Source organism: Melanostigma gelatinosum, assembly GCF_949748355.1.
Source record: "Melanostigma gelatinosum genome assembly, chromosome: 24".
Classification (NCBI taxonomy): Eukaryota; Metazoa; Chordata; class Actinopteri; order Perciformes; family Zoarcidae; genus Melanostigma; species Melanostigma gelatinosum.
Window position 1 is genome coordinate 2,869,251 of NC_136657.1, and position 24,481 is coordinate 2,893,731.

At 45.6% G+C, this 24,481-nt stretch overlaps 4 protein-coding genes across 7 annotated transcripts in view; 2 read left to right on the top strand and 2 right to left on the bottom strand.

The window, feature by feature from the left end:
* The first annotated feature begins 3,193 nt into the window (after positions 1 to 3,193).
* On the top strand, positions 3,194 to 8,310 carry LOC306797372 (uncharacterized protein). Of its 2 annotated transcripts, none has more exons than XM_079296710.1 (5): positions 3,194 to 3,308; positions 4,427 to 4,713; positions 5,835 to 6,101; positions 6,185 to 6,337; positions 6,421 to 8,310. In XM_079296710.1, exons 2-5 carry the CDS (start codon positions 4,440 to 4,442, stop codon positions 6,585 to 6,587), a joined length of 861 nt encoding a protein of 286 aa, XP_079152836.1. In that variant the 5' UTR covers positions 3,194 to 3,308; positions 4,427 to 4,439; the 3' UTR covers positions 6,588 to 8,310. The 2 variants fall into 2 exon arrangements, with proteins under 2 accessions (XP_079152836.1, XP_079152835.1); XM_079296709.1 differs by lacking the exon at positions 3,194 to 3,308 and adding an exon at positions 4,148 to 4,292.
* Positions 8,311 to 9,806: 1,496 nt separating this feature from the next.
* Positions 9,807 to 18,786, top strand: gart (phosphoribosylglycinamide formyltransferase). Of its 2 annotated transcripts, none has more exons than XM_079296534.1 (22): positions 9,807 to 10,086; positions 11,250 to 11,399; positions 11,931 to 12,026; positions 12,092 to 12,266; positions 12,696 to 12,807; positions 13,153 to 13,221; positions 13,328 to 13,453; positions 13,572 to 13,659; positions 13,767 to 13,852; positions 13,939 to 14,107; positions 14,235 to 14,466; positions 14,759 to 14,853; positions 15,107 to 15,204; positions 15,800 to 15,998; positions 16,131 to 16,382; positions 16,470 to 16,622; positions 16,921 to 17,124; positions 17,214 to 17,354; positions 17,456 to 17,586; positions 17,815 to 17,956; positions 18,044 to 18,159; positions 18,242 to 18,786. In XM_079296534.1, the coding sequence occupies exons 2-22, from the start codon at positions 11,255 to 11,257 to the stop codon at positions 18,437 to 18,439; spliced, it is 3,027 nt and encodes a 1,008-aa protein (XP_079152660.1). In that variant the 5' UTR covers positions 9,807 to 10,086; positions 11,250 to 11,254; the 3' UTR covers positions 18,440 to 18,786. The 2 variants fall into 2 exon arrangements, with proteins under 2 accessions (XP_079152660.1, XP_079152659.1); XM_079296533.1 differs by having other exon boundaries at positions 9,808 to 10,086; positions 15,095 to 15,204.
* A 147-nt stretch (positions 18,787 to 18,933) lies between these two features.
* Positions 18,934 to 20,206, bottom strand: hemk2 (HemK methyltransferase 2, ETF1 glutamine and histone H4 lysine). Of its 2 annotated transcripts, XM_079296536.1 has the most exons (6): positions 19,917 to 20,206; positions 19,747 to 19,833; positions 19,576 to 19,666; positions 19,406 to 19,489; positions 19,189 to 19,330; positions 18,934 to 19,119 (listed from the first exon to the last, which is right to left on the bottom strand). In XM_079296536.1, exons 1-6 carry the CDS (start codon positions 20,051 to 20,053, stop codon positions 19,013 to 19,015), a joined length of 648 nt encoding a protein of 215 aa, XP_079152662.1. In that variant the 5' UTR covers positions 20,054 to 20,206; the 3' UTR covers positions 18,934 to 19,012. The 2 variants fall into 2 exon arrangements, with proteins under 2 accessions (XP_079152662.1, XP_079152661.1); XM_079296535.1 differs by having other exon boundaries at positions 19,189 to 19,489.
* A 3,697-nt stretch (positions 20,207 to 23,903) lies between these two features.
* LOC306797266 (sorcin-like) overlaps positions 23,904 to 24,481 on the bottom strand; it is an 18,818-nt gene continuing 18,240 nt past the window's right edge. The window contains exon 8 of the mRNA XM_079296537.1: positions 23,904 to 24,481. This exon is cut by the window's right edge and continues 159 nt beyond it. The gene's annotated coding sequence lies outside the window, so the exon portion shown is untranslated.

Here is a 24,481-nt window from a genome sequence, read left to right on the forward strand (position 1 = left end):
GCCACAGCTGAATCTTTCCGCTGAACTGACAGAGAGGGACGCTGAGTGACAGAGAGGGACGCTGAGTGACAGAGAGGGACGCTGAGAGACAGAGAGGGACGCTGTGTGACGCTGCGTGCCACAGACTGACGCTGAGTGACGCAGAGGTGCCAGTGCCACAAGAAGGATCTCGCTGTCTCTCTTCTCTACCTTGAGTGATTCAATTAGATTTTAAATTTCACTGAAAAGAGGCTGACACGCAGCATGTCTGCTCCAGATGCTCCGGCTGACTGAACAGTGTGATAGGGTCCGAAATAAAAGAACAGAAAGAGGCAGGAAAGCTTCTCGTTGCTGATGAGAGAACAATCTGTGCTTTGCGGTAATCACTTGAGAGAACAGACCATTGATAGGGTTTTTGAAGAAACCATTAAAAAAAATCATTTTTCCGACACCTGAGATTGGCAGGTATTTAACTACGTCTCAGGCTCTTTATGCTCTTTATGTGACTTTGACTCGGAGCACAGCCCCATCGAGCTGCCACTTAGATGTTTCCTGGAGTGAAACATTCTCATTATGTGTTTGACGAAACGCTGCCCTCGCTCTGACAAAGTGTTCTTTTTCTTTGTCTTTATGCACTTTTTCTTTTGAAATGCAGAGAACCTTTGCGGCAGCACATGGGGGTGCATTGCTCCATAAAGGTAAGTTAACAGCAGGACATAGTTTACAGCCGGTAGAAGAAAAGAATCTCGCACACCTCCGGGCTTTGTGTTACATCTGATGTTGGAAAGTCTCTGGATGTAGCAGTTAATGTGAAGGCGCAGGTGAATTCTGTCGAAGAAATGCATCCGCAGCTCGTCTGCAAACGAGCCAGAACTATTGACAGTAGCGATGTAGGCGTACGGAGCCGGGGAGGGGACAGCAAGTGTGTGCTGAAGTCCCTCCGGCAGGATTCAATGTTTGTCTCTGTGACCCAGAACTCCCTTCTGACACAACGCTCCCTCATTTCAATGCTAATGTTCTGTTATGGCTATTTTCAAAGCATTGCTGCTGTTTATTGTGAATCCGCTTACCTGAGAGGCGCCGGTTAATCCTGTAGATCCCTGCACAGCTGCTGTGCGCCAAGAGGTCATGGAGATAGTGTTTAAATAGACTGCCGCCCTTATTATTCCGAGAGGACGTCTACGGACCTGTAACCAGCTGACAGATTCACTTCTTTCTCCCTTTTTCCTGCATATCTGCTACTTAGCAGATATGCAGATCACAGGATCAAGTAAGATGCCGTTCTCACACAACTTTTGATTGTTTATTCATGTCTTGGAAGCACCAGGTATCTTTACGGACAGCTCGCAGCAGTTCGCCATCACCTGGAGGCTATGAAGAAGCCATCACCGACATAGAATGGAGGACAGCGGAACATAATGAATATGGACTCTGTGTAATGGGAGAAAGAAAACAATCTCAAACGGCCTCCAGCGGTTTACTTTACAAGACGTTAAGATATTGGAAAATGTACGTTGCCTCTGAACACGCGTGCAACAGTCGGTAGAGAATAGTGAACGAAAGCGATTTACCAAATGCGTTAATGTTCCACGTCTTCATCCAGCAGGAAGGGGGGGGGGGGGGGGCCGGATACTTTGTGGCTGCACGTAAAATATTGGACTAAATATACCCAGCTCATCATTTCATCTTCCTTCTGTGGAGACATAAACAACTTGAAAAGACGACTTTGTCTGTATGTAAAGACGAGTCGAAAACAAATGCGTCATTAAATATGAATGTGATGATTGTCAATAAATGTAGGCTTTTACATTCAGAGATGCAAGCTGCTCCAACAATAGACCAGGCACTTGTTAGTAGTGAGTTTGAGCTGATCAGCTCAGTACAGGACTATACGTTTAACACTGTTTATGATGCTCCGCAGCGTCTACCGGCGGTTCACAGCCATCCCTCTGAGAGCTCCAGCGCTAAAAGCTACTCGCTCAGCAACACTGACGATTCATCACCCTGAGTTTTGAGGGTTTTGTGTTAAAGACAATCACATTGTCTCGTTCTTTCTTCTGTCGTGAACTGCCGCCAGCCAGCGAGCTGGGACGGGATGGTTGGGCTTTAACTGCTCTGTCAAAACAGTTCAATCAGTCCTCTCCTCCAGTCCTGTTTGTGTGTGTGTGTGTGTGTTGGTAATTGTGCCATTGATTTTGAGCCAGTCTTCCTTCACTCTTGAATGTGTTTAGTGGCACTCTGCAGACAGCAGCTGCTGCTTTACCTCAACTTGCTTGTGTCTGCAAAGTAAAATGATTAACACACCCCACATTTCATGCCCACATCATCCTTTTCAGAGAGATATTGATCCATGTATTTGTTGACTTTTGAAGTATTGTGATGACTTCACAGTAAGACGATTCCCACGACAGCGCTTCAGCTTCTCCACGCCTGCGAAAAGCAAATGGTGATGTTGATTTGAAGGCTGCCTGTGAGAAAGCGAGGCAGCCTCTCTGTTTCCATCTCTCATCCCAGACGTGTGAAGACATTCCCCTCCGACCTCATCTCTGCTTTGACGTGCTTCACATCGGCTGCCGGATCACGTTCGGAGAGCCCAGTCAGTTTTAATCACACTCTGCTTTCACCGCTTCCAGCGGCCGTCGCTGCAGCTGAGCAAAAACCAGGAGAAAGTGGAGGCGAGACGAATACCAAGTTGATGATTGCACGCACTGACAGCTGATGCTGGATCCTGCGCAGACAACGTTACAGAGAGAAAGATCAAAGCAAAGTGGTCAAGAGCTTAAAATTCAACTTTTTTTATCAACCCAAACTCTTAAAGTCTGTGCTTCTTAAATCCCTTTCCCACCACCAGATGGCATTTTGCAGTGACTCGACTAATTTGGACTCCTTGTGTTTTTAGAGGCAGAGCCGATGTCGCCTGTTTGTACAATTTATGTCTCAAATAATTGGTTGATAATTGACCTGTGAAGGTCATGTTTGCATGATTTGGAGCTAAGTATTCTGGTGTATTTAATTTGTGCTGCACTCAACCATTCTAGCCCAAATTTTAATGTATTAAGGCTCCACGAATAGACAATTTTAAACTTTAAAACTACACAGAATTTGCTACAAATTTACAAATTCCTGTGAAAATGCAGAAACGGAAGAAAATATTCCATTAAAATATGTAATTTCGACATTTCTTGAAGAGCCTTTGTGCCTCGGGAGAACCAAGGAATCCAGGTCTGCAGCTCTCTATTTCACCCCCCATGTGATGCCTCTGCACGAGACAAAGGAAGAGGTGGCCGTCAGCAACACGCCGCAGGCCGTTTCACCAAGCATCAACCACGGTAACCATACATAATGTACTGTATGTATGCTGTGTTACCACATATGCTGCACTCTGCTGCTTCCAATGTAGCAACACCGACATCTCTTGGCCCGATGGGAAACTGTCACAGGACACTTGCATTAGTTATCGTGTGCTTCAATTCATCATCTTTTTGGGGACCGTTTGGGGTAACAGTACTCAAGAGGGAAAACTGTTTTGGTTGTGAATGTTCTAAAACCAAATTCTTATTTGTTAAAATAGAAGTAATCATAGATATTATGAAATCAAAGGTAGAAAAGATGGGCGTCTTCTTCACGTGTGCCCAAAACCAAACTGAAAAAGTCATTATACACCTGCATACATTAAAGTTTACCCTAAAACTTTAGAAATGCTTTTAAAAAATACTATATTTATTATTATTTATATTTTAACCATATCAACTTCCCCCTTGTAAATAAAATAACCGTAACCTTAAAAACTGATTTCTGAGATGCAACTTCTTTTCAAACACTATCAATTTATTTGTACTTGAGGATGGTCATGTATTCTTTAGATATTTGTAGTTTATTTCAACCATCTAGTTCTATTTAACATTTAATTGATTACTATTCAGATATGTTTCTCTGTCATATGTTTACATTTCTTAATTTAAAATGAAATACTGTGCAGATATATTTCTGTATCATGTTTACGCCGTGCTTCTCTCTCTCTTTATGACTGAACGCGACCACTAGGGGCGCTAGCTGCCACTGTGCTTCTCTGTCCAACCGGAAGCGAAACCACCGAAGCACAAGCACGTGTAGTCTGAGCATGCGCACTGCATTTATTTTGCTTCCTCGGGAGATGGTGAGAAATGATTTATTAAAACTGCAAATGTAGCATGATAACTGTAAAGACAAACGTGCACGTGCTTGTTATTTCGATGTGTAAACACTGAAGAGACGTTTGGTAGCATGAATCTCACCGAGCAGGGTTATCATTCGCAACAGTAGTGAATTCAGAGGTTAGTGGAATGTAGCGTCACACAATATATGAACTGTTGGGAACCATTTAAGTGGGGACATTTAGCTCATATGTAACTATTGTTGCAGACAGGTGTGTGGAGTTTTAAGCTAACCTCAAACCCCGTCTTTCCAGGTGAGGCTCTCACATGGAGGCAGAGTGTGCGCAGGTCCATGGAGGAGGTGGTGGTGAGGAGGAGGAAGCAGGAGCAGATGAAGCCATGCTGTGGTCCTTCCAGGAGGCTGTGGAGAGGCAGACCCTGCAGATAGGAGCCTCAGCCTGTGGGGCCACAGCTGTGGTGGACGTGCTGAAAGCCCTCGGCGTGGATGTGGCCCCTGAGGAAGCGGACCGCTGCGTGCAGACCCGCCTGAGGAGGAACGAGTCCCCGCTGCCCGACTACCTGCTGTCCCGGAGTGAAGCCGGTAAATGTCCTAATGTTGGGGAGAGCCAGCTGTGGGCCCTCGTATATCTTTGTTACAGTGGTGGAATGTAACTCAAGTACTGCACCTGAGTACATATTCAAGGTACTTGTACTTTACTTGATCATTTCCATTTTATGCAACTTCTTACTTCTACAACGCTACGACATCTTTAAGTCACTTTTCAGATGACTCTTCTGAATACTCATCCTGTCCAGTGAACACCATGCATTTGTTGAATATGAATCTGAATGTTTCTGATAGGAAAAAGAAGGCGTGTTCTTTTGTTAAGCGTTAGCTGCTTCTTCTTTAGCTGAATAAACCTTGTGAAAAGCCTCTTGGAGCTGCTGGGAAATTGTTTGTTTACTTTTCAGTAAAATGTTTACTTACACATTTTTTTTCTGCCTTCCACGGTAATAAATGTATCACTGAATTATGGTCTTTCATGCAGAAAGAAAATTAAATCATAAACACCAGCAATGTAACGGACAATAGTGACAATAAGCCATCGTTTTTAAGAGGAAGATGAAGCTAGACATATATTTTATTGCATGTCTTTAAAGGACAAAAGAGGACTAAACGTCACTAAACTGTCACATATTGCACTTTAAACACTTAACACTCAACGCGGCCCTCTCCAAACTGTCCTGTGACATTTCAGCTCGTGAAATATTAATACATAAAGCATGACTTTGCATAGGTGGCATATCTTCACTGGGCTCCACAGACATTTCAGGTGTCACAGATGCTCGCGGAGACTATAACTCCCCCTCTGAATGGGGCTCCGTAATGTCTCGAACCCATCAGTGCGCTTTCCTGCCAGCGTGACAGCTGGCTCCACTGCCAACCAGGCAAATTCAAAAGTACCCTCTTGAATTAGACAAAGAGGTTTATGTTTCTCAGAGGAGCCACTGTAATTGACTTGTTCAGCTCTGTTGCACAATTTTTGCATTGACATCGCAGGTGCTTAGCTCAAGCTGTCATCACACGTGAGGCTCTGAATGGAAAAGAAACGCACCTTGAATCATTGGATCTGAGACACTCTACAAGTGTAATACGGTCCTATATTTCTCGGACGATCTGACAGGTGATGGAAAACAAATTAAGATTGTATTTTGTTTTAGGTGCGACTCATTCTCAGCTCATCCAAGGAGCACAGGAGGCCAGTGAGGGGAAGGTAGCGGGTCGCTTCTTCCACTTTCACCCTCGGCGGCGGGTCAGACTGATCCCCTGGCTCGCACGCTGGATCCGAAAGGGCGCCGTTCCCGTCGCCACCATGAACATGCAGCTGGCCGTGCCCGAGGGAGAGGAGGTGCCGGACGCCTGGCACCATCAGCTGGTATTTGGCGTTGCACCCTATGCTGTTTTCATGACCAATCCTTTAGATGTAGGTGAGTAAGGGCAAATAACGTTTTCAGGAGAATAATCTCTCCTGACTTTTACACAGAATGTATATACTTTTTAACTTTTTCAGGAAGTGAGGAAGAGGTGCACCAGAGACTCTGCAGCGAATCTGTGTTGCTGATTCGTCGAGAAGATGTCCTGCAGAGACTGACGCCAGATTGCTGTCTGTCCAGTTTATCAGAGAGTCAGTCTGACCTGCGGTGGAAAGCCCTGGACATCGAGGGTAGAAGCCGTTAATTAGGGTTTTATTTATGCAGACTTTTCATCCCGTTAAAAGTGCTTTCATCCCATTTTTCTGCCCGTTAGGTCAAGTGAGGCAGATGGCCCTCGAAGAGGAACAGGAACCAGATCGACCCAAGTTAGCACACATCACGATCCCAGCAGCGTACAGCTCAGGCGTCACACTGTTCACCCTGCGAGGGTCACAGTTAGGACACGAACTCCTCCATGCCCCTGAACTCCCTTTGCTGTGACGGTACTGCCACTCGTGGACTTGAAGACTTTTAATGTGACATGAAAACATATAACGTACCACTTTACTGATCCTAGTGCTGAGGATCAGCAGATACCCACCCTGCTGACTGGAAGAGAGATACAAAGTAAGAGAGGGCGAATCATCAACATTTGCACAGTATAAGAATGTATTACAGATGTGTGCTGGTGCTATGAAGGGACTATATAAACCGTGCACCACAAAAAACTGACTGCTGATACTCATTGTTAACGCATCTGTTTTCTAACCTAAACTGCAGAATCGCCCTCCTGCACCGTTTGAATCAAGTGCCCACATGCTTCATTTGCCAGCTGTCATCAAACAGCTGCAAATAGTTCACGCGTTCATGCAAGCTGGCCGTCTTCTTTTTGCTCCATCCATGCCATCGTCCTGTATCATCGCTCACTGTGCCAGAACGTTCCCTCATCGGCTGCTTCCAGCCCCTTAACTAGAGAGGAGAGCCCATCAGTCCCTATTTGGCCGCTTCACACCGCCTTACAGTTCACTTTAGGATTGACTTTCAGAACGTATTGATTTCTCTCAAGCAGTAAATGGCAGAGCTCCAGCTTATATCGGCAGACTAAACTCATCAGATTGCTCTAAAGGCCACCGTGAGCGCTGAAGGTGGTGGAGTCATTGCAGCCAGGGTGCTTAGATGTTAGCAGAACTAAACAATATCAGTTTTCCCACTTAAAGTCAGTTCTATATTATATGTTAAGATGGCATATTTTCCAATGTACTGCATGTTGTAGGATACAATTGTTGCATGTGCTTGTAATCGTTTAGGCTGGTTTTGAAGCAGCCTGAATAAGATAAAGTTGATTTAAATCAATTGTAAGGTTATAGGGTTAAATTCAGATCCTCTATTTAAGGAAGTACGAGTACTGAATTTCAGATATGTCTGAACACAGCATCAGGAGAGACGGACGGATACAAATGAAGGGAGAAATACCGTTGGTTCCTAAGAAGGAGACCGTGGGCTAGACGTACAGTATTATCTCAGGTGGAGTTCAAATACACACATTTAGAAAATTTGTAGAAAGAGTTTAGCTCGTTGGCCTCTCCAGGGAGCCCCCTGGTTGTCTGCCTCCAACCTTGAAGCGGGTTATCTGCTTCATTCCAGTCCACACCTCCTTCACGTTGTTCTGCTGGAGTTTGGCCTCCAGCCTCCTCCTGTAGGAGTCCTTGCACTCTCTGATCATCAACCTCAGGTTGATCTCTGGAGCTGTAGGCGGATGCAGACCGTCAGGATGAACTGAGTTGGGAACCAATGCAACAGACTACCAGCTATTTAGCATGTTGGACACACCAGCATGACACTGTCTCGTAAAATGAAGTTCCCATCCAATAACACTGGTCTGCAGAAGACTGCTGTGGGAGGAGGGCTGTTGAAAACGACGACCGTGATTTGAGAGAAAAAACATGTCCCTCGAAATGTAATTGAAATTGCAGTTTAATGATATTGGAATGTAATTTTGTAGGAAAAAGCAATGTTTCTAGTGAGATACAATATTAGTTTCCTCTTTCGTTGTAAATTGGATTAATTTGCTCTATCATCACAAAGGTCAAAGGTCACATTTTGCCTGAGTACACTGTGTTGGCCTTTATAGTGGTTTAAATGATCAGATCCCCTTCCAGGTAGCAGGTGCTTGTGATTCTATACAGGCAGTATGACGCGGTTAAATAAAAAGTTTGGAATTTCATGTGGTACTCATTTCGCTTTCAAGTCAATAAAGTAGGAAAGGAAAAAGTAAGTTTGCTCGTGTAATGCATGCACAGAAAACACATTGTGATAAGTGTAACCACAAATATTAACAATACCTGATGTAATTGATCTTGTTTTGAACAATAAGATTAAACAATAATAAAAAGTTCAAAAACATTTATTGAATTTCAAATATATATATCTATATATATATATATCATCTGATTACTTCTACTAAAAGTTATCAGATTATTACAACATCTGATAACTTATACTGTGACAGTAGAAGTTATCAGATGTTGCCTACCATCACAGTAGACATCACACAGCTGAGAGGTCTCACTTTGGACCATCTTGAAGGGAAAAGGGAACACCAAAGTGCGTCCCAATATCCTGAGCGAGTTATTGAATCAGAACCTTCGTTCTTTAGTTCTTCCTGCACTATTGCACCTGGCAAAGGTTCAGAAAGTGCGTCCTCATGTACTGAGCTGTTTGGAGGCTCTTCACTTGGAGCGATAAAGGAGAGGGCAGAGTTGACAGATGAGGCTCCAAACTCATTATGGATTGAGACTTCATGAACCTCTGAAAAGCTCTGTGTGTCGTCCGGACTGGACTTCACCTGGCTCTCATTTCTTCCCCTGAGAGGGCTGACAGCACATCTGTCCATCCCCTCTGTCTGTGATGTGTCTGGTCTATCCATGTAGGTTGTTTCCTGATCCTTCTTTCCACATCTGAAGAACTTGCAGATGGTGTTGCGCTGTTTGGGTCGTGTCAGGTGATATTGGACACAGAAGGCAATGCAGTTCCCAAGTTCTCGTTCCTCTAATTTCATGGACAACAGCACCTCTTTTGAATTGCCCCACTTCTTACACAGTTTCTTGAAAATGGCCTTGTCAATTTTTTTAAATGTTTTGGGATCAAAATCGACATCCTGGACTTCGATCCACGTTCTTTCAAACAGACGCATAGTGATGGCCTCGGGGTCTGCAGTGGTCCAGTTCAGATTTGGTTTTTCGTGAAACGTTTTTAGAATATCTCGAATAAAAGTACACAATCCAGAAAAATGCACCCTGTAAGTAATACACAATGATATACTGTATTGCTGGACAGTGTAATTTAGTGCATGCAGTTAGTTACTCTTCAACGCTGCTTTTGGCAGTACAAGTGACTCATCATATCCTTATTCTACCAGTGAATGATCAGTGAGGCCCCATTCTGCCTGAAAAGCAGTGGAGGCCTGTGATTACAGTAGCTCTTATTTTTTGTGAATTAATTAAATATATGTTTTAAATAAAATTGTGCCACAGGAGGAAAGAAACAAGATAAACATGAATTTATTTTGAAAGCGAGGTGGAGATGTGGACCGTCCTGTTTGGCTCCTGGTTTGGCACGACAACCGCTATTGCAAATTGACTTCAATTCCCATGATGCACTCGGCTGTCGCACCCAGAGGAAGTTGAAAATCCGAACCCGCTGCCGAAACTTGCAAAAAAAGAGTTTGGGCAGCAAATAAAGGTAAGACACACATGAACGGAACAGGAAACGATGGCAAAACACACTGTTTCTGCGCTATTTAGCACTTCTACCTAACTTTGCGTAGCGTTTGTCTGCGCATGCTCCTCACCAGCTCTATTGGATCCACGTGGTGTGTGTGTGGCGCGATAGCGTTGTTTACATCCACAGTCTGCAGGCTGAAAGCAGAGGAGACACTTGTGACTGCTGTCCTGAACTGGGCTCCGTCTATTTCCTGCTTCACAGAGACCCTAACACACAGGTGAGTATCAAAGCAGCATGCTAGATGTTCATTTCAACAATGATTTACGTTGCTGGAAAAAAAGTTAGTCAAATGCAGCTTACTTAAAAAAAACAATGTTAGTTGGAGTGATTAATTGAATGTTAACCTTCAGATACTGGAATAGATTGCTTCAGGATGTAGACACATCCATCCTGATAAACTGTGGTGAGTGTGCCGTTTATATCAGCATGTGCAGACACATTGATGATGCATACTGTGAGTGAGCCAAAGTAAAATGAGTTTTAGTTGATTGTTAAGTTGTCAAATTGCAGCAGAGTACAGAGTTATAAAAGCGCGACGTTCTCAGAGACCCCCAGCTGTACATTGTTGTTGAACGGTGTTTAAAATGATCCTGCATTGTTGGACTCGTGCATTTGATTTGCTCCCTGACATGTGAGTCACGTGAGCCGAGTGATTTCAATCAAAGCCAGTGATTTGAGTCATTGCGGAGCATGAGCCCTCGCTGTGCAACACTCAACCCTTTGTACCGAGTCTGCTCCCAGTCGTGTTCAAGGCTGATAGTGGACGATGTATCTGCACATGCAGCTCTTCACTATAGTAGACCATGCCATCGCACAATCCTCAGGTCACTGCACATTGGGCTGGTTTGACGTCTGACCCCGGCTTGTTGGAGTGGATCGGGGGTCAAAGGGTCTTTTTCAATGTACAATCCCATATCCGTGTAGTCATGAAGTTGTAATTGAAACGGCCACAGAGAGAGTAAGTCTGCACTGCCAAACTGAGGAGAAGGCGCAGAGTTAACTGTTCATCAACCTGATAGTGGCGCTTGTTTTTCCATACAAATGAGCCCCTGTTCTCAGCTGCTGGTGATTGGGCCTTGCCCGGTCACCATGCCTTTTTAATTGTTGACTTGTGTTTTTGTTCCAGTTGATTGGATCCGCGTTACCGTGGCATTACAAGATAATGTAAGACCCCGGGCCTCGGAGAAGGTCAGAGCCTCGTCGCAGCTTAGGGAACCCCTTTTGTTGTAGGTCAAGCTTTGCATGCAATTAATCGGCGACTTTAGGAACTGTTAAAGGGCGAGTGAGACGCGCTGGCTGCTCTCCAGAAAAATGCTGCGAGGGTGTGAACGGTTTCAGTGCCATGCTAAATGCCGGGCTCTCTTCTTTCTCGTTGCTCAGGCGCCATGGCAGGGACGGTGCTGGTGGTCGGCGGTGGTGGACGGGAGCATGCGCTGGCCTGGAAGCTGGCCCAATCGCCGCAGATTCAGCAAGTCCTGGTGGCCCCGGGTAACGCAGGCACGGCCGGCTGTGGGAAGATCCGCAACTCTGGTAAACTCCAACACCAAGGCTCTCTAGTGTAGTGTGCTCCTTTTTAAAATACCCCCAAAAATGAAGCCGAAAACATTAGTTCCGCTTTGAATATTGTAGAAGAAAAAGAACATAAATGAACTGTGTGATCTATAAAATGGCAGAAATTAAATAAATAATAATAATCCATGTCACAAATTCCCAGGGTTCAAGTTAACATGTTCAAATCAGACAAGTTTAAATGAAGAGATATTTAGGTCATGACCTGTAAGACTACAAAAAGCCAGTAAATATTCCCATTTTAGGAGCTGGAACCATTGCATTTCATGATATATTTGCTTTAACAATTACTTCACAGACTGGTTTGGCAATTTGAAAAGTACGCGCACCTATAAATAAGTCCTCTTATATTCATTTCATTCATAACTATGTCTGCTCAGTGTTTTAATAAATGTAAGATGAAAGGAAGAACGTTCACATCGAAACATGTTAATTAATGCACTGATTAAATAATGACCGACACACCTGGAAATAACCTCGCTCTCTCTGCAGAGGTGTCGGTGAGTAACCACGCCATCCTGGCTCAGTTCTGTAAGGATCACCATGTGGGGCTGGTTGTGGTCGGACCTGAGGTGCCGCTGGCAGCGGGTAAGTGAGCGCCATCACGTCTTCTCTCCGTAGCGTCTTTCCCTGAACCTGGACGTCTCTTGCAGGTATTGTAGACGACCTGACGGCGGCAGGAGTGCCCTGTTTCGGCCCGTCTGCCAAAGCCGCCCAGTTGGAGGCCAGCAAAAGCTTTTCCAAGGCCTTCATGGAGCGCCACGGCATCCCCACGGCCCGCTATGGCTCCTTCACCGACCCCCGGGAGGCCTGCAACTACATCCGCACGTCAGTAGACGGAGACAGTTTGTCTGTGGATTAGGTTCTATGACGAAAAGCATACAGAGACACTGCTTTGTTTCCAGTAAAATCATCGTTGTAGTAAATTAGCAGAGGAAACAAAGGGCTAAATGCATGAGTTGATGATCTAAGATGTGATGACTTCACATCAAGAGTTGCACCTTTTACACACGGGAAACAAAACGTCCTCTCTGCTCTTTGAAAGTCATTTCTTTGTTCATGTAAACCATCTTGGGCAGAGCAGCAGCTGCCGTATTCCGCCAGCCTTCATCCATTAAACGATACCGTGCACTGCAAATGTGAAACGGTCCACACGCAAAAGAATGCGCATATCAGAGCTGCGGCATCTGGTCCAGATGTGTTTTCTGTTAAAAGATGTTCACGTTACCGAGTTCATTTCGTTGTTTGGGTCTACAGGGCCGACTTCCCGGCGCTGGTGGTGAAGGCCAGCGGGCTGGCAGCAGGGAAGGGAGTCATTGTGGCTGGAGACCAGGACGAGGCCTGTCGGGCTGTGCTGGACATCATGAAGGTATAAAAGCCTCGTCTCTGTGCTCGCTCATCTTGGCAGTTCTATTAGCCAGGAGTGGAAAGAAAAGCAAAATGTTTTACTGAAGTGAAATGAGTGTAGTCAAGCCCACCGTCGTCATCAGTCAGTCACACGTTGAGGTCTGGCAGCTGACCACAGATCAGTCCCACTAGAACACAGTTTTCCAGTCTGCTTCAGCCAACCAGTCTGTGGATTCCAACCACCTTCTTGTGTTGGCTGGCGTTTCTACATAATAATGAAATTGTGCAGTGAATATTATTTCTAGCCAGCGATCGGTTGTTGTAGAAGTTGATGCATGCACTTTCCATGTTTAACGTGTTTCTGCAGGACCGAGCCTTCGGGTCTGCAGGGGACACTGTGGTGGTTGAGGAGCTGCTCGAGGGAGAGGAGGTGTCAGTGAGTTCAATCTTTTTAGTGAAATCCATAACTGAATTGAACCAAATGTACCTTTCTGTCTAAAATATAGGACAATTGACATGTTAACCCCCTCCTCGTTTTGTAGTGCCTGTGCTTCACTGACGGCTCCTCGGTGGCTGCGATGCCTCCAGCGCAGGATCACAAGAGGCTGCAGGACGGCGACCTGGGGCCCAACACCGGCGGCATGGGGGCCTACTGCCCCACTCCGCAGGTACACGCTTCCTCTGCCTCCCAGCCTGCTTCTCTTCTGCTACCCTTTTGAGGATGATGAGTGTTCCACTTGTGTGCGGCCGTCTTTAATGCCGCTCGTGTCTCTCGGTCCTGTGCAGGTGAGCCAGGACCTGCTGCAGCAGATCAGAGAGACGGTCCTTCAGAAGACTGTGGACGGGATGAGGGAGGAGGGAACTCCTTACGTGGGCAAGTGCTCGTGTTCAGTCTGCACCACAGTCCAGAGAGCTCCCCTGCATCCATTCTTCTTCTGTTTGCAGTTTGCAGCCTTCGTGAAATATCGCTTTTATTTCCAGGTGTGCTGTATGCAGGGCTGATGTTGACCAAGCAGGGAATAAAGGTCCTCGAGTTCAACTGTCGCTTCGGAGACCCGGAGTGTCAGGTGGGTTTCTTTGACTTTTGACTTCTTTGACCATCAGTGGATTTTCTCTTAAAATGAACATCAAATATGTGCTGTCCCTCCTTCAGGTGCTGCTGCCCCTCCTGAAGAGCGACCTGTACGAAGTGATCTTGAACACCATGAATGGTAAACTGGTCTCCAACGCCCCCGTGTGGCACCAGGACAGCTCTGCAGTCACTGTGGTGATGGCCAGCGCCGGTTACCCCGGCTCCTACAAGAAAGGAGTAGAGATCACAGGTGCGTGACACTGCAGCACAACTAGTGTTCCATTCTTACACACAAGTGTAACGGTCTGGAGTAAATCCTTCTAAATGTTATGTTCTGTCAAGCCATCGATTACACCAGACTAACTGTTCATCCTCAGGCTTGTCCCAGGTCCAGGACTCGGGGCTGCAGGTTTTCCACGCCGGCACAGCTCTGAAGGAGGGAGGCGTGGTCTCCAGCGGTGGGCGGGTCCTCACCGTCACTGCGGTCAGGCCGTCCCTGGAGTCGGCCCTGCAGGCGGCGAATCGGGGCGCGGCGGCCGTAGGCTTCCCGGGTGCCGTGTACCGCCGCGACATCGGCCACCGGGCCATCGCCCACCTGAACCAACACAGGTGTGTGTGAAAGTGGTACAGGCTCGCACACAAGCACTAAAACACCCAAACATCCCTTTTGTTGAAATTACTTTTTTGTTTAGTTTGTAGTCTGTTTATTATTCGTGATACACAGTATAAAAATGAACTTAATTTGTATGTACTTGTGTCCTAGTATTTCTTTAAATTATCAAGTCCTCAACCAGAACCCCCCCACTGATTCTAACACATTGAAGCCTCGCTGTAGCTGTAAACATGGCGTAACACCGGGAGGAACAGCTGAGTGAGTGGTCTTTCACTGTGTCTCTGACAGAGGTCTGACCTATAAGGACAGCGGAGTGGACATCGCTGCTGGAAACAAGCTGGTGGACATGATCAAGCCCCTGGCCAAGGCGACGTCCCGCGCTGGTGACTTCATTCTCATGAACAAAGAAAATACGTTGTGGTGCAATTAAAGACTCAAGCTTGTTTCAATTAAGCAGCTGGCTGAAACCATTTTCTCATTAAGAAACAAATTGCTGTATTTTTAGTAATTGTAGTGGTTAATGCTGTCATTTTCATTGTGTTTGCTGGGATGAATTCAGTAGCTCTACAAACTCAGAAGAAGAATCGGTGAACGTGACCGTAGTTGGTGTTTTGTTCTCACCAGGGTGTAATGCAGAACTGGGAGGTTTCGCTGGGCTCTTTGACCTGAAGGCAGCAGGTTTTGTCGACCCGATCCTGGTATCCGGGACAGACGGAGTGGGGACCAAACTCAAGGTGGGACTTCGGTTCCGTCATCCCGTTTATTGGAGAATATGGAAGATTTGCCAGCTCGTGTCTATCTTGTTTGCCACGAGTCATACTTATAAGGCAAACTTTTGCTGTCATTTATTGTCACTGTGCAAAATATGTGGCACCCGTTGTAATTTCAAAGTCCTGGAACAAATGAGAATCAAAGGAAAGTACTAAAACCCTCGACTTTCTCCAATTTGGCTTTGGTAGACGCCAGATCGGCCAAGAAATAACAATTAAAAATTGGATCCAGATTTGGCTCTGACGTATTGGAGCAGCAGGGCAGATTCTGTTTATCTGTAGACCGATTCAAAAGCTTCTTAAAACCCCTGAACACATCCACATTTCATTCATTTCAAGTGTGAAAGATCCAGGTTCTTTCATGAACTGATGCTGAGGCAGGTTCAGCTCATTGTTGGTGAGTCTAGAGTTGTCTTTTAAATTTTAATCCATCACGGTGCCAAACCTTCCCACAAATGACCAAACTAGACAATTGCATAAAACTCTTCTCTGCTGCAGTTTATTTTTTTAAATGGCGCAAAGTATTTAGCTATATTTCCCCCAAAAAATGTCTCCACAGATTGCCCAGGCGTGCGGGCAGCATGGCGGGCTGGGTCAGGACCTGGTGGCCATGTGTGTGAACGATGTGCTGGCTCAAGGCGCCGAGCCGCTTTTCTTCCTCGACTACTTCTCCTGCGGCAGCCTGGACGTGGACGTCGCCGCGTCGGTGGTCGGCGGCATCGCTAAGGCCTGCGAGATGTCCGGCTGCGCTCTACTGGGTGAGTTAGGAGATGTTTATGAGATCATTTGTCTATTCATTCATATTTTGGTGTCCCTATCATCCAAAAGAGGTCCTATATTACCTGCTTTGGCAGTAGAGCTGAGTGTGCTGTATGTCTTTTAATGTCCAGGTGGTGAGACAGCAGAAATGCCGGGCGTCTACGCTCCAGGAGAGTACGACCTGGCGGGGTTCTGTGTTGGAGCGGTGGAGCGCGGGGCTCTGCTGCCCAGGCTGGGGGACATCGCAGAGGGGGACCTGCTGATCGGACTGGCCTCCTCTGGGGTCCACAGCAACGGCTTCAGCCTGGTCCGCAAAGTCCTGGAGAGGGCCGACCTCAGCTACAGCTCCCCTGCTGTTTTTGGCAGGTCGGGACAGACTGTCGGTAAGTCACCTAGGTGGAGCCGAGTGTGTTCTCCGTCTATGTTTAACCCTTTTAATGCCCCCCATGTGACTGTAACTCTGCTTCCAGGCGAGGTTTTGCTGACTCCGACAAAGATCTACAGCCGCCTGCTGCTGCCAGTCCTTCGCAGCGGTGCCGTCAAAGCCTACGCTCACATCACAGGGGGGGGGCTTCTGGAGAACATCCCTCGGGTGCTGCCCCAAGAGCTGGCAGTCGACTTGGGTGAGATGAAAGCGCGCCGACACTTGAACGTCAAATGGAGCGCATGAAATGTGGGGAGGTGGCTTGTGTTTTGGATATCAATTATTTTTTTATGGTTATCGAACGTGAGAGGGCGCACAAAAGGAATGAAGACTGTTTTCAGTCCAAACATCTTTATAGTGCAAACATGAACAAACGTCATTCTTTTCACATTCAGCAGTTTCCCTCCACTCTGGAAAATGAAACGGTCACTTTGTGGTTACTTAACCACAGCTGTCCCTCATTAATATTCACACTTGGTGTTTATGACCCGACTCAGATGCCTCTCGATGGAGCATCCCTCCAGTGTTTTCCTGGCTCCACACGGAGGGGGGTCTGAGCGAGGAGGAGATGGCCCGCACCTTCAACTGTGGCCTGGGGGCCGTGCTGGTGGTTTCCCCCCTGGATGCACAGAGTGTCCTACGCCAGCTTCAAGCTCATGAAGAGGCCTGGATCGTGGGTTCTTTGGCCCACAAGCACCAGGGTGAGAGATACTGGAGAGGAAAGGCAATAAACTATTAATATTATTGATAAAATTGTAAAAAAAAACAAGTTGTGTGTTTATTTATGCAGGGGCAGAACCTGTGGTGGTCCGCAACCTGAAACACAGCCTGCAGAATGCAGGGCCCGCTCCCAGCGGAGAGCAGAACAGTGGTTGCGACAGCAACACGCCACACAAGAGGACCAGGGTGGCTGTTCTCATCTCTGGCACAGGTGAGTTTATGTTGCTCTCGAAATAAGAATTGCTTAGAATTGGAGAGCCTCAACATTTTGGGAAAGATCTGTGGAGTGACACTTGACTTTCTTTGTCCCAGGCACCAACTTGCAGGCACTGATAGAGCAGGCCAAGCGTCCATGCAGCTCTGCAGAGATCGTGGTGGTCATCTCCAACAGACCTGGAGTTCAGGGCCTGAAGAGAGCTTCGCTGGCCGGCATCCAGACACGGGTGAAAATATGAATGAGTTTATATGAAAGAAACCTGCACCAGGATGCTTTTGTCAGGAGACAAAATGATGCGAAACCAAAAACCCATCTAATTTTAGATATATATTTAAAACTGGAGTGGAAGGGCTCGTTTAGATTAGACTGCATTTAATTGAGGTGATTGAGCCGAGTCAGGACTATACAATAAAAGCCTAAATGTTTATGGAGTGTGTGTCTGACCCGGACGTAGGTGGTGGACCACAAACTGTACGGGAGCCGAGCGGAGTTTGATGGCACAATTGATCGTGTGCTGGAAGAATTTAGGGTGGAGCTGGTGTGTCTGGCTGGATTCATGAGGATCCTCACAGGAACCTTCGTCAAGAAATGGAACGGTGTGAAAAAATACGGTGACGAAGATGATTTGGTGGGTCGTATCGTCATGTTATACATTGTTTGTTTGGTATTTGTTATTCTTACAGGAAAGCTGCTGAACATCCATCCATCCCTGCTGCCCTCATTCAAGGGGGTGAACGCCCAGAAGCAGGCTCTGCAGGCGGGGGTGCGGGTGACTGGCTGCACGGTCCACTTTGTAGCAGTAAGTATGACAAACTCTAGAACCACCAGACATCAAACAAAGAGCCCTATACCTCAAATACCTTTTGTTCATCCGTGTTCAGGAAGAGGTGGATGCAGGAGCCATCATCGCGCAGGAGGCGGTGTCCGTGCTGGGCGGCGACACGGAGGAGAGTCTGTGCGACAGAATCCGAGAGGCCGAGCACCGGGCCTTCCCCGCCGCTCTGGAGCTGGTGGCCAGCGGCGCGGTCCGGCTCCGAGAGGACGGACGCATCACGTGGAAGTCCAATTCCCAGAGTTAAAAGCCACACACCCAGTTCAGCTTTACATTAACACTTTACTTCTAAAACTTCTCATATAATACAAAAGAGACACACAGGTCAAGATATTAACAGTTTACTGTTCTTTCTTCTGATTGTCCAGTTCTTAATGGGATGCTTAAAGCTTGCAAGCATACATAGAAATATTTCAACTTTTTGTGTGAAGAAGCATCATACTTGAAACAAATGACATTCCAATGGTACCTTTTTTTTTATTTGAGATAATTAACTTAAATAAGTGTTGATTGTACTTGTAATGACAGACTGGGTTGGTATAATTATGAATGTCTGTTACTAAAACGTCATTATTAAACCTGTCTGGGTGAGAACATGTGTGGCATTGTTTTTCTTACAAATTTGCCAATATGACAGAGGCACCGTAGTCCTTCAACCAATTCCTTGCATGAGAAGTTCTTGTTCTTTACAGCTTGAATAAGAAGTTCTTGTCTGGTGAATCTTAAGGTGTTCTGCGTTTGTCCTTACTTGCAGACAATACTGCATCCCGAATGACAAAAGAGTTCCTGTCATCTTTTCAGGGGATTTTAAAGTGACCCGTTAGCTGCTTTGGAAGCGCAGGACGGACAGCCTCTCATTTCCAGCTCTAGTCGACATGCACGTCTCTCCTCTCAAGCCACATTTGCCCAGAAAACGGATGATCTCCTCTGTTGAGAAAAGAGAAATCACTGAACTGTCCGGAATGTTTCCTGCACGGTCTCAATCGTTCTACTCACCTGGCTCATTCTCTGCAACGGTAACGAGGTAGAATACGCCTTTACTGGAGAGCAACTGCGCTACCACGGGCAGAAATCTGTCGGTCACCTCTCGCCCTCGCTTCCCGCCGGCCCAAGCAGCCTCGATACCCGAGCTGCCGACCTGGAAGAAAAGCACAGTGATGAACTGCTCCTCGTCTGTAAACTGAAGACAACCTGCTGCACGGGGCTGAACCACCTCCTCTGAAGGCGTGACCACATAGGGAGGGTTGAACAGGAGGACGTCCACTTCCCCACTTAAGCGGGGCAGAAGACCCTCCACCTACAGGGGAGCGAGGAAAACGGTCTTTACAATTCAAATCCTCGCACTTGGAGCATGTGAACAGCTGGAATGTGAACGAGTCTCACCAAGGATGTGACGACGGGCTGCAGTGACGCCTTGTTACAGGAAGCGGTCTTTGCTGTGCACTGCGCAGCTGCAGGATTCACATCAGTGCAACTGCACGAGAAACGCATGCACATGTTAAAGATTGTCCAATCACTTTTCTGCCATGCATTTGGAAAATGTGTTTAACTCACAGATATAGAGCGGAGGGTCCAACCAGCGATGCCAGAAAAGCCGACACCACTCCCGAGCCACTGCCCACCTCCAAACACACACACGGGCTGGAAACGGGCACATTTTAAAATAATGTGAAAATATGGCCAACTAACGTTAATATTTGACGGATTTGGGGAAATTGTCTGACCTAATCTGCTGCAGCAGCTCTGCGTCTTTCTCCAGGGCGTCAATCAAGAGGAACGAGTCTTCCGCCGGCTCGTAAACGTCTCGGAAGTCTCCTCGTCCAGCATGGGAGTAGACGGGTGTGGGACAACACGAAGACATGTTCACTTCACGGTTAAGAGCCACGCGACCCGACCGCACGTGCTCGTCACCATTTGGTAAGTGTCGCTGGTAGACCTTTGCAGTGTGTTACACGCTTGTAGGATATTCATAAAAGTTGAGAAGCTAGCTGAACTGTGTTAGCTAGCACGGTCACGTTCCACTTCCTTGTAGCCAACCTACGTCACAATGCTCTCACATTAACTAGTTCTCAGCTGGGGGGGGGGGGGGGGGGCTTGATTTTCTACAACTTCAGTTTAAATTAGAAAGTACAGTCAATAAAATGTACTTGTACTCTATGAAAATTTTTAATAATTTAAAAAAAGGTCATATAAGCATGTTGATAAAAGAAAAAAATAATACTGGTCAAACAGGTTATAGGTTGTAATACTTTTATGCCTTCATATTTTTCTACAATATTTTTACAGCAAAGTTGTAGTGCTTGTGGACGTAAATCCACAAGTATAAAAAAAACACAGTATAGCATGTCATCAAAATGTGAGGAGAGATGGACTTTAAAAACAGTACCATCTGTACAGCTGGAAATTGCTAAATGTCCCGATACTATTATTTGAATTGTTGTGTGACTGCCGTTTGTTTATTTTGCTTCTCTGTCCTCCAGGCTAGAGAGCCACAGGGAGTCTACTCTACTCTACTCTACTCTCAGGGTAAGGAAAACAAAAAGCTGTCTTGATACTTTGATTATTGTTTGACCACTCTATGACATACAAATTTAGAGTATAGTATTTCATCTAACTTGCACTGTGATTTAGTGCCATGTATGTTGAAGTAGCTGAGCAGTTGTATTTACGTCTGTGTAGTCACCAACAGACTGTCAAATCAAAAGATTTGAAGTGATGTAACGTGACTTAAAAGGCCTGAAGTTGTGTTCAAACCCTATCCAGTTCAGTTAACTTATACGGTTCGATCCCACAATCTCTCGGGTTCTAGCCCGTCTGCCATCCGACTGAGCTATTCTACGTTTAGTTATCAGACTAAAAACAGACCTAAACACATCTGCCTTGACACTCGTTATGTCTCTACACGTATTTGACTTTCTGATTCGATGCCGGGCTTCAAAACACAACCAGAAAATTCCCAACCAAGCCCAGCTGCCACCCACCTGAGCTATTCGCCCCACACACACACGACGGGTTTGTTGGTCGTATTTGACTCTGTGATTGCACGTCAAGACGTAAATCCCAACGACACACAGACACCATTGGTGGAACTAAGACTTTTACTCTTGTCCTGTGCTTAAGTACAATGTTGAGGCACTTGTAATTTACTGAAGTATTTCAATTTCCTACAACTTTAGGCGAATATATAACGCGTATACTTTTAAAATATATATATTCATTTGAAAACTGTAGTTACTGGTGAATTTGCACATTTCAGTTTAACATCAGAATTCTTCTTCTGGAGGATACTCCATACAAACATCTGCATTTGTAAGGTGGAGCCTCCCCCTAGTGTTTATTATTAGTATTGACCACAAATACATCATCCCATAATGACGGGGAAAACATTGCGTACAACATTTCAACAGATTAAAAACATTTTCGGTTTTTTCCCTGAGAGACGTACGGTGATTTTATTTCATGTTTTATTCTCCGTCCATCAGACTGGAGTCCCAGATGTCTTGACATCCAGGCCATCCTGCAGCTCCTCCAGAGGCAGACCACGTCCGGTCCCCCCGCCTACAGCACAGTCACCTCCAGCCCAGAGTTCCAGAGGCCAGCCATCAGGATCCAGACGGAGCTCCTCCTCGGCCACAGGTACACCACACACAAACAGCAGTACTTTATGCAAGGGTCCCCTGCTGAACCCTTTGTGAGTGTTGGGTTTGCCAGAACTCCGTTGAGGCCAATTGGAAGTCCAGCTGCAGTCTTCTGCCGAACCGGTACTTGACCCCTGGGCCAACCAAGCCACTGTAAATGTTTATATCACGTACAGAGTATGTCAAGAGTTTGCAATAATATGTACTCGGTACTTCCTTTGATATATATACATAAAGCATCTAAGCAGTTTATGTTTAATTACTTGTATTATGAAATAAAACATATGTTTGATGGTTATCCTTTTTAACTCAAACAGGTTATAGGTTGTAATACTTTTATGCCTTCATATTTTTCTACAATATTTTTACAGCAAAGTTGTAGTGCTTGTGGACGTAAATCCACAAGTATAAAAAAAACACAGTATAGCATGTCATAAAAATGTGAGGAGAGATGGACTTTAAAAACAGTACCATCTGTACAGCTGGAAATTGCTAAATGTCCCGATACTATTGTTTGAATTGTTGTGTGACTGCCGTTTGTTTATTTTGCTTCTCTGTCCTCCAGGCTAGAGAGCCACAGGGAGTCTACTCTACTCTACTCTACTCTCAGGGTAAGGAAAACAAAAAGCTGTCTTGATACTTTGATTATTGTTTGAGAAGAAATAGAAATGTCATAGAGTGGTCAAATGTCTTACAAATGTAGAGTATAGTATTTCATCTAACTTGCACTGTGATTTAGTGCCATGTATGTTGAAGTAGCTGAGCAGTTGTATTTACGTCTGTGTAGTCACCAACAGACTGTCAAATCAAAAGATTTGAAGTGATGTAACGTGACTTAAAAGGCCTGAAGTTGTGTTCAAACCCTATCCAGTTCAGTTAACTTATACGGTTCGATCCCACAATCTCTCGGGTTGCGGCCCGTCTGCCATCAGCCTAAAAACACATCTGCCTTGACACTCGTTATGTCTCTACACGTATTTGACTTTCTGATTCGATGTCGGGTTTCAAAACACGATAAAGATCGAACCAGAAAATTCCCAACCAAGCCCAGCTGCCACCCACCACACATGACAGGTTTGTTGGTCGTATTTGACTCTGTGATTGAACCTCAAGACGTAAATCCCAACGACACACAGACACCATTGGTGGAACTAAGACTTTTACTCTTGTCCTGTGCGTAAGTACAATGTTGAGGCACTTGTAATTTACTGAAGTATTTCAATTTCCTACAACTTTAGGCAAATATATAACGCGTATACTTTTTAAATATATATATTCATTTGAAAACTGTAGTTACTGGTGAATTTGCGCATTTCACAGTTTAACATCAGAATTCTTCTTCTGGAGGATACTCCATACAAACATCTGCATTTGTAAGGTGGAGCCTCCCCCTAGTGTTTATTATTAGTATTGACCACAAATACATCATCCTATAATGACGGGGAAAACATTGCGTACAACATTTCAACAGATTAAAAATATTTTGGGTTTTTTCCCTGAGAGACGTACGGTGATTTTATTTCATGTTTTATTCTCCGTCCATCAGACTGGAGTCCCAGATGTCTTGACATCCAGGCCATCCTGCAGCTCCTCCAGAGGCAGACCACGTCCGGTCCTCCCGCCAGCCCAGAGTACCAGAGGCCAGCCATCAGGATCCAGACGGAGCTCCTCCTCGGCCACAGGTACACCACACACAAACAGCAGTACTTATGCAAGGGTCCCCTGCTGAAACCTTTGTGAGTGTTGGGTTTGCCAGAACTCCGTTGAGGCCAATTGGAAGTCCAGCTGCAGTCGTCTGCCGAACCGGTACTTGACCCCTGGGCCAACCAAGCCACTGTAAATGTTTATATCACGTACAGAGTTTGCAATAATATGTACTCTGTACTTCCTTTGATATATCTGTCTGTAGTTTCTCTGCCAAACGACTCATGATGCCCACTGTGCTTTGTCTTCTTCAGAGCCGCGGCCCAGATCAAATCCAGAAATGGGACGATACAGATGTTTCCAGCAGAGCGGGGGGGTTCCTTTGATAAGCGTTCTTTCTCGGGCACAGATGTAGAACAGAATGCATACTGATTAGAAAGTGTTTATTGTGAGTAACAAAATCTCGTTACTTTGATGTCGAGTGTGTGCACAGGTTGACCTCACGGCAGGCATATGACATACATATAGTCTATCACTGTAATCATTAGTAAGGTATCAGAGTGGCTCACAGTCACTTTGGCTTGTTATCAAGTTAAACATCTACAATCTATACGTTTTATCAAACAAGTGCACAAAAAAAACAAATTCGGTGTAAAAGCAAATCAACATGTTATCAGTAATACGCTAACATTTAATCTATCGTGATGCTGCTGTTACTAAGAAGTTCGATATAACTGGGTTTACTATATTAGACCATACATTCAGATCATAAAATGGCACAGTAGGTCAGGTCAGAACATGCTCACAGTATCGCTTCACTCCAACATGAGACCCAACGCATAATACTAGAAGATATAAAACTGAAAACTTCATTCCTTTTGAAAACCTACACATAAGGTCTTTATAGACGCTACGTATTAGATCCCCTCTGATGTGGATTCATACTCATGTGTGTGTGTGTGTATATATATATATATATACACACACACACCTGATACATCTTCAGC

Excerpts from the sequence above, each read along its gene's own strand:
- LOC306797372 (XM_079296710.1), top strand. The coding sequence starts at position 4,440 with ATGGAGGCAGAGTGTGCGCAGGTCCATGGAGGAGGTGGTGGTGAGGAG. Across the intron at positions 4,714-5,834 it reads GCTGTCCCGGAGTGAAGCCG|GTGCGACTCATTCTCAGCTC; the intron begins GTAAATGTCCTA and ends ATTTTGTTTTAG. Across the intron at positions 6,102-6,184 it reads GACCAATCCTTTAGATGTAG|GAAGTGAGGAAGAGGTGCAC; the intron begins GTGAGTAAGGGC and ends TAACTTTTTCAG.
- gart (XM_079296533.1), top strand. The coding sequence starts at position 11,255 with ATGGCAGGGACGGTGCTGGTGGTCGGCGGTGGTGGACGGGAGCATGCG. Across the intron at positions 14,854-15,094 it reads CAAGGCGACGTCCCGCGCTG|GGTGTAATGCAGAACTGGGA; the intron begins GTGACTTCATTC and ends TGTTCTCACCAG. Across the intron at positions 15,999-16,130 it reads GTCCGGCTGCGCTCTACTGG|GTGGTGAGACAGCAGAAATG; the intron begins GTGAGTTAGGAG and ends TTTAATGTCCAG.
- hemk2 (XM_079296535.1), bottom strand. The coding sequence starts at position 20,053 with ATGTCTTCGTGTTGTCCCACACCCGTCTACTCCCATGCTGGACGAGGA. Across the intron at positions 19,667-19,746 it reads GGACCCTCCGCTCTATATCT|TTGCACTGATGTGAATCCTG; the intron begins GTGAGTTAAACA and ends TTTCTCGTGCAG. Across the intron at positions 19,490-19,575 it reads AGCCCGTCGTCACATCCTTG|GTGGAGGGTCTTCTGCCCCG; the intron begins GTGAGACTCGTT and ends GCTCCCCTGTAG.